This window comes from Sciurus vulgaris (assembly GCF_902686455.1).
Source record: "Sciurus vulgaris genome assembly, chromosome: 5".
Classification (NCBI taxonomy): Eukaryota; Metazoa; Chordata; class Mammalia; order Rodentia; family Sciuridae; genus Sciurus; species Sciurus vulgaris.
The window spans coordinates 37453486-37469504 of NC_136465.1; the positions used below are offsets into that span (position 1 = coordinate 37453486).

A 16019-nucleotide genomic window follows, 5' to 3' on the forward strand; every position below is an offset into this window, starting at 1 on the left:
TGATAACTGCTAGGTTCCGGGCTCTTGCACTGGGAAGGAAAGGGACCCTTGGCAGGGATTTTCCACCACTTTGGCCTCACATGGTGATATCCAGAAAGGGTTCCAGCTGTCCCAAAAGGGACTCAGTACCTTGTAACTGAACTGAAAATATTTCAGAATGCTGGAGAGTTTCCCAAAAGCTGTTACAAGGGAAAATTCTACCATATTTTTAAAAGTCAGTTAATAAAGAAGAACCGAAAGTGAGAGACTTTTTCATAAACTCCTCGTTATTCATTCTGTGTCATCTGCAGCCAAGTAGGGTCTCATCTCAGGTGGGCCAAAGAGCAGAGGATCAGAAAAGGAATTTATTTATTTATTTTTTTGTTAATGTACATGAAAATCAGAGAACAAAATCCCTCAATGCGATTTTTTTTAAATATTCACGTGAACATGAATATAAATGAAAAAGAACTGACTTCCAGTTCCGGAATTTTCCTGAACTGCACACCCACAGTCTAAAGCTTTCTGCTGACACAGACCCTGAAAATTTTGCTGTTGTACTTTTTTTTTGCTAGACCAAGAGCATTCTGGAGTGACACCCTCTGAAGTCTACCTCGAAAGGCACAAAGCTGATAAAGGTAAGGCAGATCCTTCTAAGCAATTGTGCACATGCATGCACACACATGCTACACAATCAAACCGAGTTTTGCAAAAACCATGTAAAAATCATGAAATCAAATAAAACAGTATTGAACCTTGGGATATCTACCATGGAGGGGCAGGAGGTGTGGCTCGGTGGTAGAGCACCTGCCTAGCAGGCATGCAGCCCTGAGTTCAGTTTCCCAGCACCACAAATAAATAATCCACAATGAATCCTCTAGAAGTTGGCAAACGACCCAAATAGACCTCTCTCAAACAAATAAGCAGCACATGAAAAGATGCTGAAACTTATTAAGTCATTAAGGAACTGCAATTCAAAACAATAAATACCTCACCCCCCGCCCTAGAATGGTTGGGATTTTAAAAATTTACAAAAACTAAAAGCAAAAAAGAATATAAAAAGTGTTGGTGAGGATGCAGAGAAATTAAAACTCTCATACACTGCTTGAGGGAATGTAGAATAGGGCAGCCACTGTGAAAAATGGTTTAGCCATTCCTCAAAAAGTTAAAACACAATTACCAGTTGACCTGGTAATTTTTGCCCTGGTTACATACCCTAAGATTGCAACAGGTGTCCAAACAAAGACTGATATATAAATGAGCATGGCAGCTCTACTCACAAAAACCCCAAGATGCAAACAACTCAACTGTCCCTCAGCTGATGAATGGATATACAAAATATTGCATATTCAGCCACAAAAAGGAATTAAGTAATGCTACCACAAGGATGAACTTTTAAAACATTGTGCTAAAAGAAGTCAGACAGACCCTGAGGACAAATATTGAATGATTCCATTTATATGAAATATCCAGAGAAGGCAAAGTTTTACAGACAGAAAAGTAGCTCAGTGGTTGCCCTAAGCTAGGAGAGAAGAAATGGGCTGTGAGTGCTTACCGGGAACAGTGTTTCCTCTGGATGAGATGAAAAAGTTCTGGAAGTAGATGCTGATGGCTTGCACAAGAGCCAAATGTACTTACTCTCACTGAACTGTATATTTAAAATAGTTAAAATAGTGAATTTAAAAAATACTCCATGTAACTTTGACCAGTTTTTCATATTGCAAAGAAAATAAAGAAACTACTAAAATAATCTATCGCAGATGCCTTTTTTTTAAAAGACCATGTTTAAGGGTAAAGGTGAGATGCATTTTTTAAACCAAAAGAGATTCTAATGAGCAAATGTTTGAATCATAGATCCTTGTGTTCTAAGGGACAGTGACAGTGTTGCTATGTGTCTATGTAGACTCTGTGACCAGTCCTGCGTGCATGGTGGCTGTACACACTGTGTATGGAAGGACTGCGTGTACCAGAGTCCCTTCATGAGGACGAATGTACAGAGTTCTGTATCTGAGGGCAGAAGACACAGCACGGCCTCGGCTCTGAAAAGCATCTGTGATTTTCTTCCACAATGCAGACAAATGTTGTGGCTCCTGTATATACTAGTCCAGTTATCTCCCTCTTCTTTCTTCCAATATGTGTAAGATATCCTCATTGTTTTTTTTTTTAGACTTCTTACCCTGTGCAGAGATGGTCTGATGTTGACACAAACACAAGCCTGTTTCAAAGTAAAGGGAAAGTCTGGCACTGCTGGATGGTCCCTGTGCCTAGGGAATGGCCATGGTGGCTGCATCCCAGGGGATCTCCCCTATGCACTAAAAACATCAATAACCAGGACGGGAAACAATGACCTGGAAGTGTCTGCCTCCTTCCTAAATAAAAGGCCCAGGGACATCACAAATCTGGACAATTCCAGAACTAGCCCAGGCCCTCCGATAGTTAAGGGCAAGAAGGAAAGCAATAAGAGCATAGGTTACTGTTCATGATCAGAAGAGGCTTCAAGTCATAAAACCAAACAACCTGTGGGCCTTCTTTTAGAGTCCAACTTGAATAAATCAGCTGTCAAAAGATATTCTGGGAATATTAAAAGGAATTTGAATATGAATGGGACAGTGATGACACTGAAAATTATTAACTTTATCCAACTGATAACAGCATTGTTGACACGTAAGACAATGTCCTTAAATCTTACAGACAGACATCGTCAGAGAGTGGCTTTATAATACCTCACACACATGCATGCACACACATGCACACAAAAAATCAAAAATACAACAAAAATTAACAGATGTGGGTATATGGGAATTCGCTATTCTATTCATCCTAATCATTAGATTATACAAACCTACTATGTACATTTGTGAATACTCATGATAAAAAGTAGATGGGTCAAACCACAGCCCTATTCATAAGCCACATGTAATACTGCTTTGCCAACCTTCCTCCTTGTTCCTTTGAAGAAATGCAAATGACCCATTCCATTTCTTCCTCCCTTCAAACTTGTTAGGAGGAGGAAATGGAAACAAATTAAGGCAGTAATTAATCACCTGTCTGTTACTAAGAATGAACTGGGTTGGAAAGATTTCATTGAAGAGGGCTACATGACAATGGCCAACCCACTACTGATAAGTCTGATAATCCTAACGGGACAAAAACACAGCCACCAGTGTGGCTCTTCCTTGAGAACACAACCTTCACTCATGCATTCACGGAACAATGTTGATGGAGCGCCTGCTGCTCGCAGGCAGTAGGCCTGGGCGGTAACGACCAAGACAGCCATGCACCGTGTGCAGGGCCTCTAGCCAGGAGACTGCACCATCAATAGGACACATTCTGAATTCAACTGCTATGACTCAGACGTGGTTTGAGTGCATCCTCCAAAGTTTCCTTGGTCCCCAGTGTGGAGGTACTGAGGAGGTAGAACCTTTAAGAGATGAGGTCTAATAGAGGACAATTAGTTTATGAGGCCAATGCCCTTGTGAATGGACTACTGCTGTCTCACAGGAGTGGATGAGATCTGATAAGGGTGGATTAGTTCACTCAAGAGTAGTTGTTATAAGACAAAGCCAGGCTCCTTCCAGATCTCCTCCTTCCTTGTTTACACAATTGGCCCCTTCTACTTCTCTGCCGTGTTGTAAAGCAGTCAAGAAAGCCCTCACCAGGACACTGGCACCACGCTACTTGGATATTCTAGCCACAAGTATTGTAAGCCAAATAAACTTTATAAGTTACCCAACCAAGCTCAGGTATTTTGTTATAGCAACACACAGTGGACTGCAACACTAACTAAGGCATAAGTGAAACACAGAGACCCAGGGGCAGCAACTGCTTTCTTAGTCACCGCAGTCTTCAGTGGGAAAGAGATTCCAGAATGACCTTAAACTACTCAAACTATAAACAGGGATTCTTAGGCAGAATGCTTGTGAATGAAAAGGAAATATCAGGCTCTGGATGAAATATTTATGTGGGCAGATGAATGTCAACAAGCCTAAATCAGCAAGAAACCTATTTTAAAAATTAGCAATAAAACAATGACACAGCCACATCAATGTTTATAGCAGCTCAATTCACAATAACTATGGAACCAACCTAGGTGCCCTTCAACCGATGAACAGATAAAGAAAATGTGGTATATAAACACAATGGAATAGTATTCAGCTTTAAAGAAGGAAATTTTGGCATGTGCCAGTAAATGGATGGAGCTGGAGAATATCATGCCAAGCGAAATAAGCCAGTTTCAAAAAACCAAAGGCTGAATGTTTTCTCTGATATGCAGATGCTAATTCACAATGGGGGGCAAGGCACTAGGGGAGAACAGAGTTGCTGTGGATTAGGTAGAGGGGAGTGAAAGGAGGGGAGGGACATGGGGGTAGGAATGAGAATAGAATTAATTGGACATTATTGCCCTATGTACATATATGACTACATGACTGGTGTGATTCTACATCACACATCATGTACAACCAGAAGAAAGAGAAATTAGACTCCATTTATGGATAATGTGTCAAAATGCATTCTGTCGTCATGTATAAGTAATGAGAACAAATTTTAAAAATATTTAAAAAGAATGCCCACGGGAATGTAGGTTTGGACAGAAGTCACCCTGACCCCATTCAAGGTCTGCAGTGACCATGATGGCATCGCCTGCGTGCACAAACATAGCCACATGCCTGCAGCAGCTAGGTCCCAGTGGAACTCCTAGCTGATAGGGACCCTCAAGCCATACCACAGCCCAGAGATACCTCTTTCTAGCACTGTCCTGAGGGGCAGCAGTGGTCAGCATCCCTTCCACCAGCTGGGCTTATGTCCAGCCCTAGCAGAAGAGCCCATAGGATGGCAAAGAAGTCCCCTTCCCTACTCCTACTCAGAAAGAGAACTCTCACGCCAAGAAGCAAATGAATGAAGAGCAGGAGAGAAGGACCATCTGCGAGGGACTAAGTGTTCAGTTATGCAAAAAGATATCCATTTGCCTTCGGGTTCTAGATCAGAAAAACACAGACAGGGTGGATGGAGGAAGAGGGGTCTCTATGGACAGTCCTGCAGAGGACAACCCTTAGAGGGTGCCATGGTTTCCTGGAGCTACTGTAACAAAAGACTACAACCTGGATGGCTTATAGCAGTAGAAACTTACTCTGTCACAGTTCTGGAAGTCAGAAATCTGAAATCAAGGTGTCAGCAGGGGCTGTGTTCTTTCAAACACTCTAGGGGAGGATCCTTCCTTGCCTCCTCCAGGTTCTGGTGGCTCCAGGAGTTCTTTGGCTTGTGGCTGTCACTTCAGTCTCAGTATTCACTCCCCTGTGTGCATATGTGTGTGTGTGTGTGTGTGTGTGTATTTTATAAAGACACCTGTCACAGGACTTAGGGACCAGCCAGAGAATGCAGGATGATCTCAACTTGAAGCCCTTCACTACATCTGCAAAATCCCTTTCTCCAAATAAAAAAATCTGCATTTGCAGGTTCTGGAGGTTAGAATGGGGACATGGTCTGAGGGTGGGGGCATCATTCAACCTGGTGAAGAGGACAACCAACTGCTGCTGATCCAGTGCCCACTTGATACAGGAGGCCTGATGGCACTGCATGTCCTCCTGATACAGACGCATTTCAGAAAAAGAGAAAACAGACAACTTTCTGTGAATTCAGGAACATCTACTTTAACCTCACACTAAATCAAGAGAGATCATGTTTTCTTCTTATTCAAAACAGAATCCTACTTAGCCTCCTGTTGCCTTCCCCTATGGGGATCACGTGAATTAACACACGTGCCCTGCTCAGAAGAGTACCTGGGAACACGGGCTTAACAAATGTTAGCTTCTGCTCTTACTATTTATTACCCTCTGTGTCTCAGATTCCCTTGCCTACCATACCCTTTCCTTCTACCTTCATATACCCCTGCTAACTGAGCAGGCCAAGAAGAAACCAGGTTTTTCCCTGATTTCTCCTTTGTTTCTCTGGAAAAGGATAATTATGTATCTAAATCTAGAAACACAATAGATATAGCAAGCATAGAAAACTCTCGAAGACTTTAAGGCATCACAACAGGACACACAAAACAAGCACCTTATTTCAGAATGGACTCGCTCATTGTATTCAAATACAGGACCACTGAGTTCAAAATAAATGGACAAGTGGAAAAGAACAAAAAGAAATAAGATTTGAGAGATACCTAAGAAGATAAAATGAAGCCAGGAGTGATATTAAAGAAAAGAAAAATAGATGCAGCCTCTTCTTCCCTTGTTAAGCAGGCCACAATCTGCAATCTGCTCTAAGCTCTTGCACCTGGAACAAAGATAAAGCCTGACCAGCTAAATTATTCATCATGTCCTTAAGATTAAAAAAGAAAAGGGTTGGGGAATGGCACAACAGAAAAAGACATTTGCTCAGAAGAACTGCAATTTTTCCTGGTAGTAGAAGAGAAACTTCTCCCTTGGGCCGCCTTAACACAGGCATGACATACTACATTGAGTCACTTTTCTAAATTATAACTACATATTTTAGATGGGTTTTTATTTTTACATGCATTATCTCTTCCTGATTCACCCCAACAGTTAAGATTGATTAAACTGATGGTTTTGAGGTTAACGAAATAAGGGAGTATTTATGTATGCATGTGTGTGCTGAGGGAGTTGTGATAAGCAACTACTTTTTTTAAGACAGGTGGGAATATAAACAGGGCTTCACGTAAAGATAAAGAGAAGAATTTTTAAACGACAAACAAAAGTTCTTTCCATAGAGATCATTAGGAAAAGAATCGATATGCCCCATTCCTAATATAAAATGGTGGAGTTTCCATGCCTTTTTATCCTAGAAAGATGAAAGAAGCAAGAAAGGAATCTGGAGAAAGACAAGGGCAAGGGTCACTGTTATGGCTTATTTATGAGGTGTCCCTCAAAAGTTCATGTGTGAGACTATGCAAGAAAGTTCAGAGGTGAAATGATTGGATTATGATAGCTTTAACCTCATCAGTGAATTAATCCACTGATATGGATTGACAAGGTGGTGATTGTAGGCAGGTAGGGTATGATTGGAGGAGGTAGCTCACTGGGGGCATGCCTTTGGGGTTTATATTTTGTAACTGGTAAGCAGAGCTGCTTCTCTCTCTCTCTCCTTCCTGTTTGCCATGCCCTAAGCTGCCTTCCTCTGCCATGCCCTTCTGCCATGATGTTCTGCCTCAATCTCAGACCCGCAGCAATGGATCCACCATCTATGGACTGAGACTTCTGAAACCGTGAGCCCCCAAATAAACTTTTCCTCCTCGGCATTGTTCTTGTCAGGACTTTTGGTCACAGTGATGAAAAAGGTGACTAAAATAGTCACTAAATAAAACCACCGCAGGGAGCTTCCCATGAAGTCTTCCAGAATCCCAAGGTGAGCTGTGACTCGGAACTCAGGATTGAGATAAATTTCTGAGCTAACGGTAAAAACTTTTTTGTCATGATAACTAGATGTTCTATGACTATGGTCAGCTGATTGGTTTTTGTGATGAATGAATCTGAAATTTTGAACACAAATAACAATTTTACTTTTGGAGGTCCACGTGGGCCTGTCTCAGCAAGGCCCTCTCAATCTCAATCTCCCACACACACGTGCACATGCACACACGTACCTTGTTAAGCCACTTGAGCCCTGGTATTGTGTTTGAATTTATCTGTTCTTCCAGCCATGGGCGCATCCGCATCCTTTCCACCGGCATGGTACCCTTCTGCAAAAAGCAAAAGAGAAAGATAACATTAGGCATTTCTGCTGCTGACTGTCCTGTCTGCACTACAAAGTTCTATATCCCTGCGTGTTTCCCGCTTCCGCAGGGTTGGGGCTCTAGGCGAGTATATTCCAGGGTACTGCCCTCTAGCCACCTACCCCTACTTATCATTCCTGCTCATCCTGTCTTAGAGGGGTGGTAGAATGGCCCGGCCTGCCATTCTCTGAGCTGGCTCTCAGTTTAAGGGACCTATGGACATGGTAGGCCTGGTCTTGCAGACACTCTGCTAGCTAGAAGATTCAGACCCCTCTCAGTGACTGCCTCATGCTATACTTACCTTCTCCTACGCTGGCTATGTTTACAGCAGAAACCTTCAACATACCAGGCATTTAGAGAACCAGTACTTTAGAATACTTTAGAATATTATCCTTCCAAAATCCAGGCGTGCCAGAACAAAATAGTTTTGTGATAAGGAGTTCTAACAGCCAGCTGGTTCCTTTTAGGTGTTGGGGCTATAGAAAAGCCATGCATCCCTAAGACTGGCACTTAAGAGTTCTAAAGGCATCAATTAATTTGGTTGCCAAGGTTCTTCACCAACCAGCCATTTCCTCCTGGCTGTCCATTTCCAGAGCTCACCAGCACTAGGCCTTTCTTCGTCTATGCTTTTACTCTAATGCAATCTCTTATTCCTCCCTCAAGAATTCGTCCTCAGTACTGTCCTCCCCTCTGACCCGAAAACCTCCCCTTCTCTTTCAACTTGATTTTCCTTTTGCAAATCACTTCTTGGTCTGAACATCTTTCCTCACCAGCCCACACTCTCCCCACTCCTTCCAAATTTCGTTCAAAGCCTTTCCCTCATCCATCAAAATATAGCTGAGTGGAATCACCAATAAAGCCTCTTCCACATGGGCTAACTCCTCATCTTCATTCTGTTCGTGCCTACATTTATATTTAATCTATTTGAAAGCAAAGTCGGTGCTAAATTTAAGCCTCCACACTATAGGACTTGTGACAATGTGACATTATAACCCTCTTTTCAACATTTAACTGTCCCTTGTTGGTGAAACTCGTTTCTTCTTAAAATGAGTTCTAAACGGCAATTATCAAGAATACAAGCAACAATAAGTGTTGGCGAGGATGTTGGGGGAAAGGCACACTCATACATTGCTGGTGGGATTGCAAACTGGTGCAACCACTCTGGAAAGAAGTTGGAAATTCCTCAGGAAACCTGAAATGGAACCACCATTTGACGCAATTATCCCACTCCTAGGTTTATACCCAAAGGACTTAAAATCAGCATACTTCAGTGACACAGCCACATCAATGTTTATAGCAGCTCAATTCACAATAACTAAGCTATAGGAACAACCTAGGTGCCCTTCAATAGACGAATAGATAAAGAAATTGTGGTATATATACACAATGGAATATTACTCAGCCCTAACGAAGAATGAAATTATGGTATTTGCTGACAAATGGATGGAGCTGTGAAATATTATGCTAAGCAAAATAAGCCAAAGAACCAAGGGTCAAATGTTTTCTCTGATATGCAGATGCTAATTCACAATAAGGGTGGGGGAAATAGAGTTACTTTGGATTAGACTGAGAGAAGTGAAGGGAGGGGAGGAGGCATGGGGGTAGAAGTGATAGTAGAATGAATCAGACATTATTACCCTATGGGCATATGTGATTATATGACCTGCGTACCTCTTGTATAAGTAATTAAAATAAAAAAATTTAAAGATGAGATCTGAAAATCATATTCAGTTTAATGTGCCCTACCCCAGCAAGTGCCAAAGTACAAGAGTCATGACAAGCACCATGAAGGGCCTTACCTTTACCGGTGGGGCCACCTGCCTTTTCCTTGTATCCTTCTCACAGTTCTAGTCCACTGTGCTGCAGACACCTTTTGCTCCTTGCTCATACCAAGCACTCTGCTCCTCTTTCCCTGGCCCTGCCAATCCTCAGCCATCCTCCAAGACCCAGCCTCCACTCCTTCTTCACACACCTTTCCAGGCCACTCCAGTCCAAAGTAATTCCTCCTCCTCCTCCTCCTCCTCCCACTCCCACAGTACCCACAGACCTTGCACCACTCATCTGAAAATCAAACACTGCTTTAGGGTAGCTGTTGTAAGTAAAGTCTTTAATCTTATCTCTTACCTGACCTATAAACTTTTCAGCTGTGTGTACCCTCTCTACCCAAGCAAACTGTAAATTCTTTGGGAACAGGAGTTCACTCCTTTCAGGTCTTTTTTATAACCCTACAAAGCCCAAATGCTGCCTGCTACACAGGATATGTTCAATATAAGGACTGGGCCAATTCTGACGTTCAGCCCAGTTAGGGGCTGCCGTGGGAGGTGGGTCCCATCTACTCATCTGCAGGCTGCAAGTCTCGGTTCTTTGAAGCAGTAACAGGAATCTTTGAGATATTACAAAAGGACACGAGATGGCCAGGGAGTCCCCAGAACAGCTGCTCTTCATGGATTCCAAGGTGTTCCATTCGTTCATTCTTTCATTCCTTCATTCATCTGCCATTTAAAGATCATGGACTGAGAATGAGGTTCCAGGAACTAGAAAAGATACGACAATCCTGCCATCTTGAATCTCAGTCTAACAGGCTGTAGGAAAGAAGGGATTACCAACATGAAGAGCCCTATACACAAGATGGGAAGGTACAGAAAAGCTCTGCGAGTGTTGGGCAAGGCTGTACATAGATCACACAAGGGAGCCACTGTGACGTCTCTGTCCCATAAAGCATTGTCCACCAAACCAATCAGATCCTCCCTCAGGAGAAGATCTTAAGACACGGAGTGGGGGAAGAGGGAAGAGCAGGAACGGGGACAGTTACAGTAGTCCTAAGAGACAGCAACAGACTCCAGTTCTTCTCAGGGGACAACACAACATTTGTGAGGAGTGGTGCCATTGTGCCCAACCTCAGTAATGTGGAAATAACAAGAGGCAGGTGCAGGCAGCCCTGATTATGGCTCATACTCATACCAATTCTATATTCCGTCCTCTCTCTTTCTCTTTTTTTAATGACCCCTGTTGAAAGAAAAATAGGCCACCTGGGTGGTGCATGCCTGTAATCCCAGCAGCTGGGGAGGCTGAGACAGGAGGACTGTGAGTCCAAAGCCAGCCTTAGCAAAAGCGAGGCACTAAGCAACTCAGTGAGACTCTGTCTCTAAATGAAATACAAAATAGTGCTGGGGATGTGGCTCAGTGATCAAGTGCCCCTGGGTTCAATCCCTGGTACCTCACCCCCCTAAAAAAGAAAAAAAAAGTCTTCTGTCACTAAACCTACAGCCTGTGAGAGGAGATACAGTTATCTACATTATTTCCAAATTCTGTAAATGTGAATTTTCCTACTTACTAAAATTTATTTGTTACCACAAAATCAGTACTCATGATGTCTTGTGGTCATTGCTGATATGTGCAAAGAGGGAAAAAACCCGATTCACCTGGGGTGCATGGTCCCAGCTGATTCTGAACAAGGCACACTACCTTCTTGTTTCTGCTCTCCTACTGCAAACAAATGTCCTTTTCACGGTCTATTTAGTGTGACATTTTCCACACTCTTGTGCTTTTCGTTGGTCATTTTGCCATTTAAAATGGCCCCTAAGAGTAATACTGAAGTGCTGTGTATTGCTTGTAAGCAAAACAAGGCTGTCATGTTCCTTCTGGAGAAAATACATGTAATGAGATAAGCTTCACTTGGGCATGAGTTACAGCACTCTATACAGTGCTGTGAGTTCAATATTAATCAATCAACACTGTGCATTAAATAAGTTGTGTTTAAACAGAAAATACATAAAATAAGGTTATATACTGACTGGCTGATGGAAGTGTTATGACCAGAGGGTTACAGGGCCCTGATGTTCCTATAACAAGAGGGTATTAAAGACTCAGATACACGAAGAAGAATGTCATGTGAAGATACCGAGGGCAGATGGATATGTAAAGGAAGAAGCAGAGACTGAAGCATCTCGGTGACAAGCCAAGGAATGCCTGGCACTTCCAGAAGCTGAAGATACAAGGATGGAGTCTGCCTTAGCCTTCAGAGGTAGCACGGTCCTGCAGACACCCTGATTTTAGACTTTGAGCCTCCAGAACTCTAACAGAGTAGTTTTCTGTTGTCTTAAGCCACACAGTTTGTGGTAGTTTGTTGTAGCAGCCCTAGGAAACCAACCCAGAGGGAGACACAATGCAAAGGTCTTGAGGTAGGAAGGCCAGCAACAGGACAGATGACCCTGCAAGTCCTGGAAAACCACACCTAGGATTTTGGTCAACATCCCAGGACTGAAGAAAAAACTTAAGGACTGAAGCAATGAAAGATGGTCCGTCTTGTCAGTGGTAAAGGTAAGGCCTGATTATGAAATCTAGACCAGCGCTTCATAAATTTTAATGCAGTAGGAATCTCAATCCAGTGTTCTAGGTGACCTGTGATTCTACTTCCCACTAAGTCTGGTCATTTTGACTGACAGATCTCCATGAGTCTGTCATATTTTACTAAACCATCTCTATGTTGGACCATTACTTATTTACACCATGTCTTTCTAACAAATACACAACTCAGCCAAAATACTATGTTGCTGTGGTTTGGAGATAGGTTGTCCCCCAAAGGCTCACATCCTCACTGGTCCTCAGTGTGGTGGGACTAAGGTGGTATACCCTTTAAGAAGGGACCCACTGTAAGGGAATTAGGCCAGGTGACTCCACCCTCAAGAGTGAGTCAGGTCCTATAGGATTAGATTAGTTCCTGTCAGAATGGGTCGTTAAAAGTGGGCCTGGCAGCTCCCCTGAATTCCTCTTCTAAACACACTCCTATCATTGTGTGTCATCAACAGAGTCAAGCAAATGCTGGAACCATACCCTGGAACCTTCAGAACTATGAACTAAATAAATCCCTTTTCTTCATGAAGTCCCAACCTCAGGTATTTTGTTATAGTCACACAAAATGACTCAGACATATGGAAGTCAAATATGTATAAAAATTTTAAGAGTTCTTATAAAATTTATTTTTATGTATTTTGTTTCACATTTTACACATGATGTGTATCGAAACAACCATACATTAGACTTGAAGGAGAAAGTATCCGGAATTTAATCTTTCTTCTCTTTTTCTTGAAGAGTCACTTAACCCTATGTCCTGACAGATATGCCCTAAGTGTTAACAGCTACAACAGAAAACTGATGAAACTGCTCATCAGTTTCATCACAGGTGGTTTCACAATCACCTATGAAGAATGTTAAAATTCTCCAATTTCACAATGTATGCGATTTTTTGTTAATCACAGCATGGTCATGGTTGCTAAAACAGAGAGAGTCAAATAAAGTGCCCTCCACCTCTAGTCCTACCAGAGGGTCAACCTTATGAGAAGATGTCACAGGAGACACATTCTACCACACCTGGCCCTGAGTATCAACAATGTCCCAAGTCCCCACGAAAAACCCGGACAATCCCATCGCACCAAAAAAGAGTGATCAAGGTCAATGCCCAGCAGGAGGGACCGGTGGTCGAACCAAATTTTAAAACTCTTAAATCAGGACTGCTGTTAATTACAAGGGGATTTTTAAGAAAAGTAAAAGAGCAAATATTTAATCAAAGTAGGGGAAATCCTTAGAAAGAACTTCACTTATTTCATTTTTTAAAATAAATTTACATGAAATTACATGAGGGCATGGCTTTCTTTTTACTTGATTGTCTGCCTGGCCCCATCTCCCACACACTGGACATGCAATAAATCACTAGGAGTCTTGCTACATTACACAGAACAGAAGGTTTTCCATTGGATGTTTATCAGAGGATGAGCTTATATCCTATGGCTTTCTAAGCAGGAAAGTAAAGGGGAAATTCTACCTTGAGCCTATCACCACCATATGATTGTTAGTGGTCACTAAAAGCAGAATCTGTTTCCAGAGATTAAAAGGCTGGGCTGGCAAGCAGAGTCAGTGAGCTGAGTACTGACAAGCAAAGATGCCTACTTGGCACATATTTTTAGTTTTTATTACTGAAATGCAGGGTGACACACTGTTCTTGTTTCTGTAAGTTAAGTCTTCTCTGGGCACAAATACCCAGGCCATGTGAAACCTGAATTGAGTTGAGGAAGGCAAAAACAAAGTGGAGAAGACACTGAGGAGCTATTTTTGCCTAAGAGAACCAAAGTACACAGAAATCAGGACATTTGTGTTCCAGTCCTGACTGCTGTGGCTGGTGTGTGCCCTTGAGTTTGTCACTCCATCTTTCTAGTCCACTCTTTGATCATCTAGAAGAAAGAGACACTTCAGAAAGATGAGTTCCAAGGTTATCTATGATTATATGAACCCTTTTGCAATATGAAGCCTCATAATCAGATTTTTTTTAAACTTCTATTCTTGTACACTGGGTTGTTTTTAAGAGTAAAGTGATAATTTTGTATTTCTGTGAGCCTAAAACATGAGAAACCTCTGCTTCAAAGGAAATAAAAGAGTTGAAATATCTACCCGTGAGCCTGACAAACGGTGTTCTGTAAAATCATTGCACCTTTGAGATCTAGTGTTGGGCTCAACTTCAAAACAATGACACCTGTCTATAAATCAGTTCAGCACATGGTGGGGACATGCGAGCTCTGCCTCTATGGGGGATATATTCCAAGACTCCCGTTGGATGCTTAAAACCATGAATAATATCAAATCCTACGTATGCTGTGTTTTTTCCTTTTATACATGCCTATGATGAGCTTTCACCTTTTCACTTAAAGAAAGCAATTTATGGCTTCTCTTGAGCATATCCAAATAGCCAGCATTACTATTCTTGCCCTTTGAGGCTATTATGAAGTAAAATAAGGGTCACTTGAACATAAGCACTGCCATACTATGACAACTGATCTGACATCTGAATGGCTATTAAGTGACTGATGAATGGGTAGCATATAACACATGGATACACAGGACAAAGAAAAGGTCTACATCCCATGCAGGATGGAGCAGAAAGGCATGAGATTTTATCAGGCTCTTCCAAAGGACATGCAATTTAACTTTTGAATTGTTTACTTCTGGAATTTTCCAGTTAATATTTTCAGACCACAGTTAACCCAGGATTAACGGAAACTGCATAAAGCAAAACCTACTTTATTGTGACTATCACTGATGCTTGGGCTGCTGCACAAAGGCATGCAAGCTACTTATTGTGATTCACATAGCATGAATGGTCTTCCTTGAGCTTACAATGTCATTAACAGTTATATTGAATTTTTATCTATGTAACTGAGGATTGGATCATGGAATAGAAATGCAATGGCTACTATCTGTTGAACACTATCTATGTGCCAGGTACCAACACTAGGGTTTTATATGAACTCTATTAACTCTTTCAATACGGGGAGGCAGGGACTTGATTATGTTAACAAGAGACAAGGGGCAGGTTGGGAAACTGCTGAACAAGGCAATCCCTGTAAGCTGGGGAACCAAGACTCATCCTGGTCCATCTGATGTGAAAAACCCAGACTCATCCCCTCCTCTGCTTTCCTCTTAATTTAGGAGGCCTCTTTAGGATGGCCTCTTCATTCTTCTACTTACTGAGACTTTCCCAACTCTTCTTTCCCACATACCTCTGCCATGTTCATCTTCCTGAAGTTTCACTTCAATCATGTTACTTCTCTGACCTAGAGCTGTCTGGCTATCCCTGCTGAATCTGAGATAATGAGATCACAGGTGGAGAGGCACTAGTCACATCAAGGTAAATAACGCAGCCCTAACTCCCATGTTGAATAACTGAGAGTCATGAACAAAACAGATTTTTAAAAACCTGTTTAAAAGTATCAGAGAGCTAACAAGGTAGTAAAAAAAAAGAAAAAAAAATTAGAAGGTAAGGTCTAGGAGAAGAAAGAAAAGCAGGACGGTAAGCCTGGTATCTGGGGATGCTCTTCTGGCCTGGGCATTGCTGACTCCTGAAGCTGAGCAGAGCTTTTAGCCTATCCAGGTGACAAGGGAGGCAAAAATTACAGATCAGTACGCAGCCAGGAAAAGGGGATCCAGAAATCACTACCTACAAAGACCAAAGACAAAACAAAATCAGAACACCCCAAACTCATGAACCTTTCAGTGGCTGCTTAACAGAAACAATGAAAGAGGTAACAATGGAAAGAAGTCTTTATAAAGTATTGAGAAAAAATAACTGGCCATTGAAAAGTTTTCTGTCCAGAGAATATTTCCGTGATTTTTTCTACAGGGCAGAGAATGATCTGCCGATAGAGCTGCAGTTCACCAATTCACAGTAACAGTCAGCAGATGGGTCAAAACTGGGCAAAGAAGGAAAAGGGAGGGGAACTAAGTAAGTAATAAAGGGCTTAACTTTGAGTCTGTGTGGCAG

At 42.0% G+C, this 16019-nt stretch overlaps 1 protein-coding gene across 7 annotated transcripts in view; it reads right to left on the minus strand.

Moving 5' to 3' along the window:
• IRF2 (interferon regulatory factor 2) overlaps positions 1-16019 on the minus strand; it is an 83022-nt gene that overhangs the window by 33217 nt on the left and 33786 nt on the right. For all 7 annotated transcript variants that reach the window (XM_079141939.1, XM_079141940.1, XM_079141942.1 and 4 more), the window contains one exon: positions 7580-7675. In XM_079141939.1, coding sequence (XP_078998065.1) covers positions 7580-7666 — 87 coding nt within the window. In that variant the 5' untranslated portion in view covers positions 7667-7675. The remainder of the gene's footprint in view (positions 1-7579; positions 7676-16019) is intronic.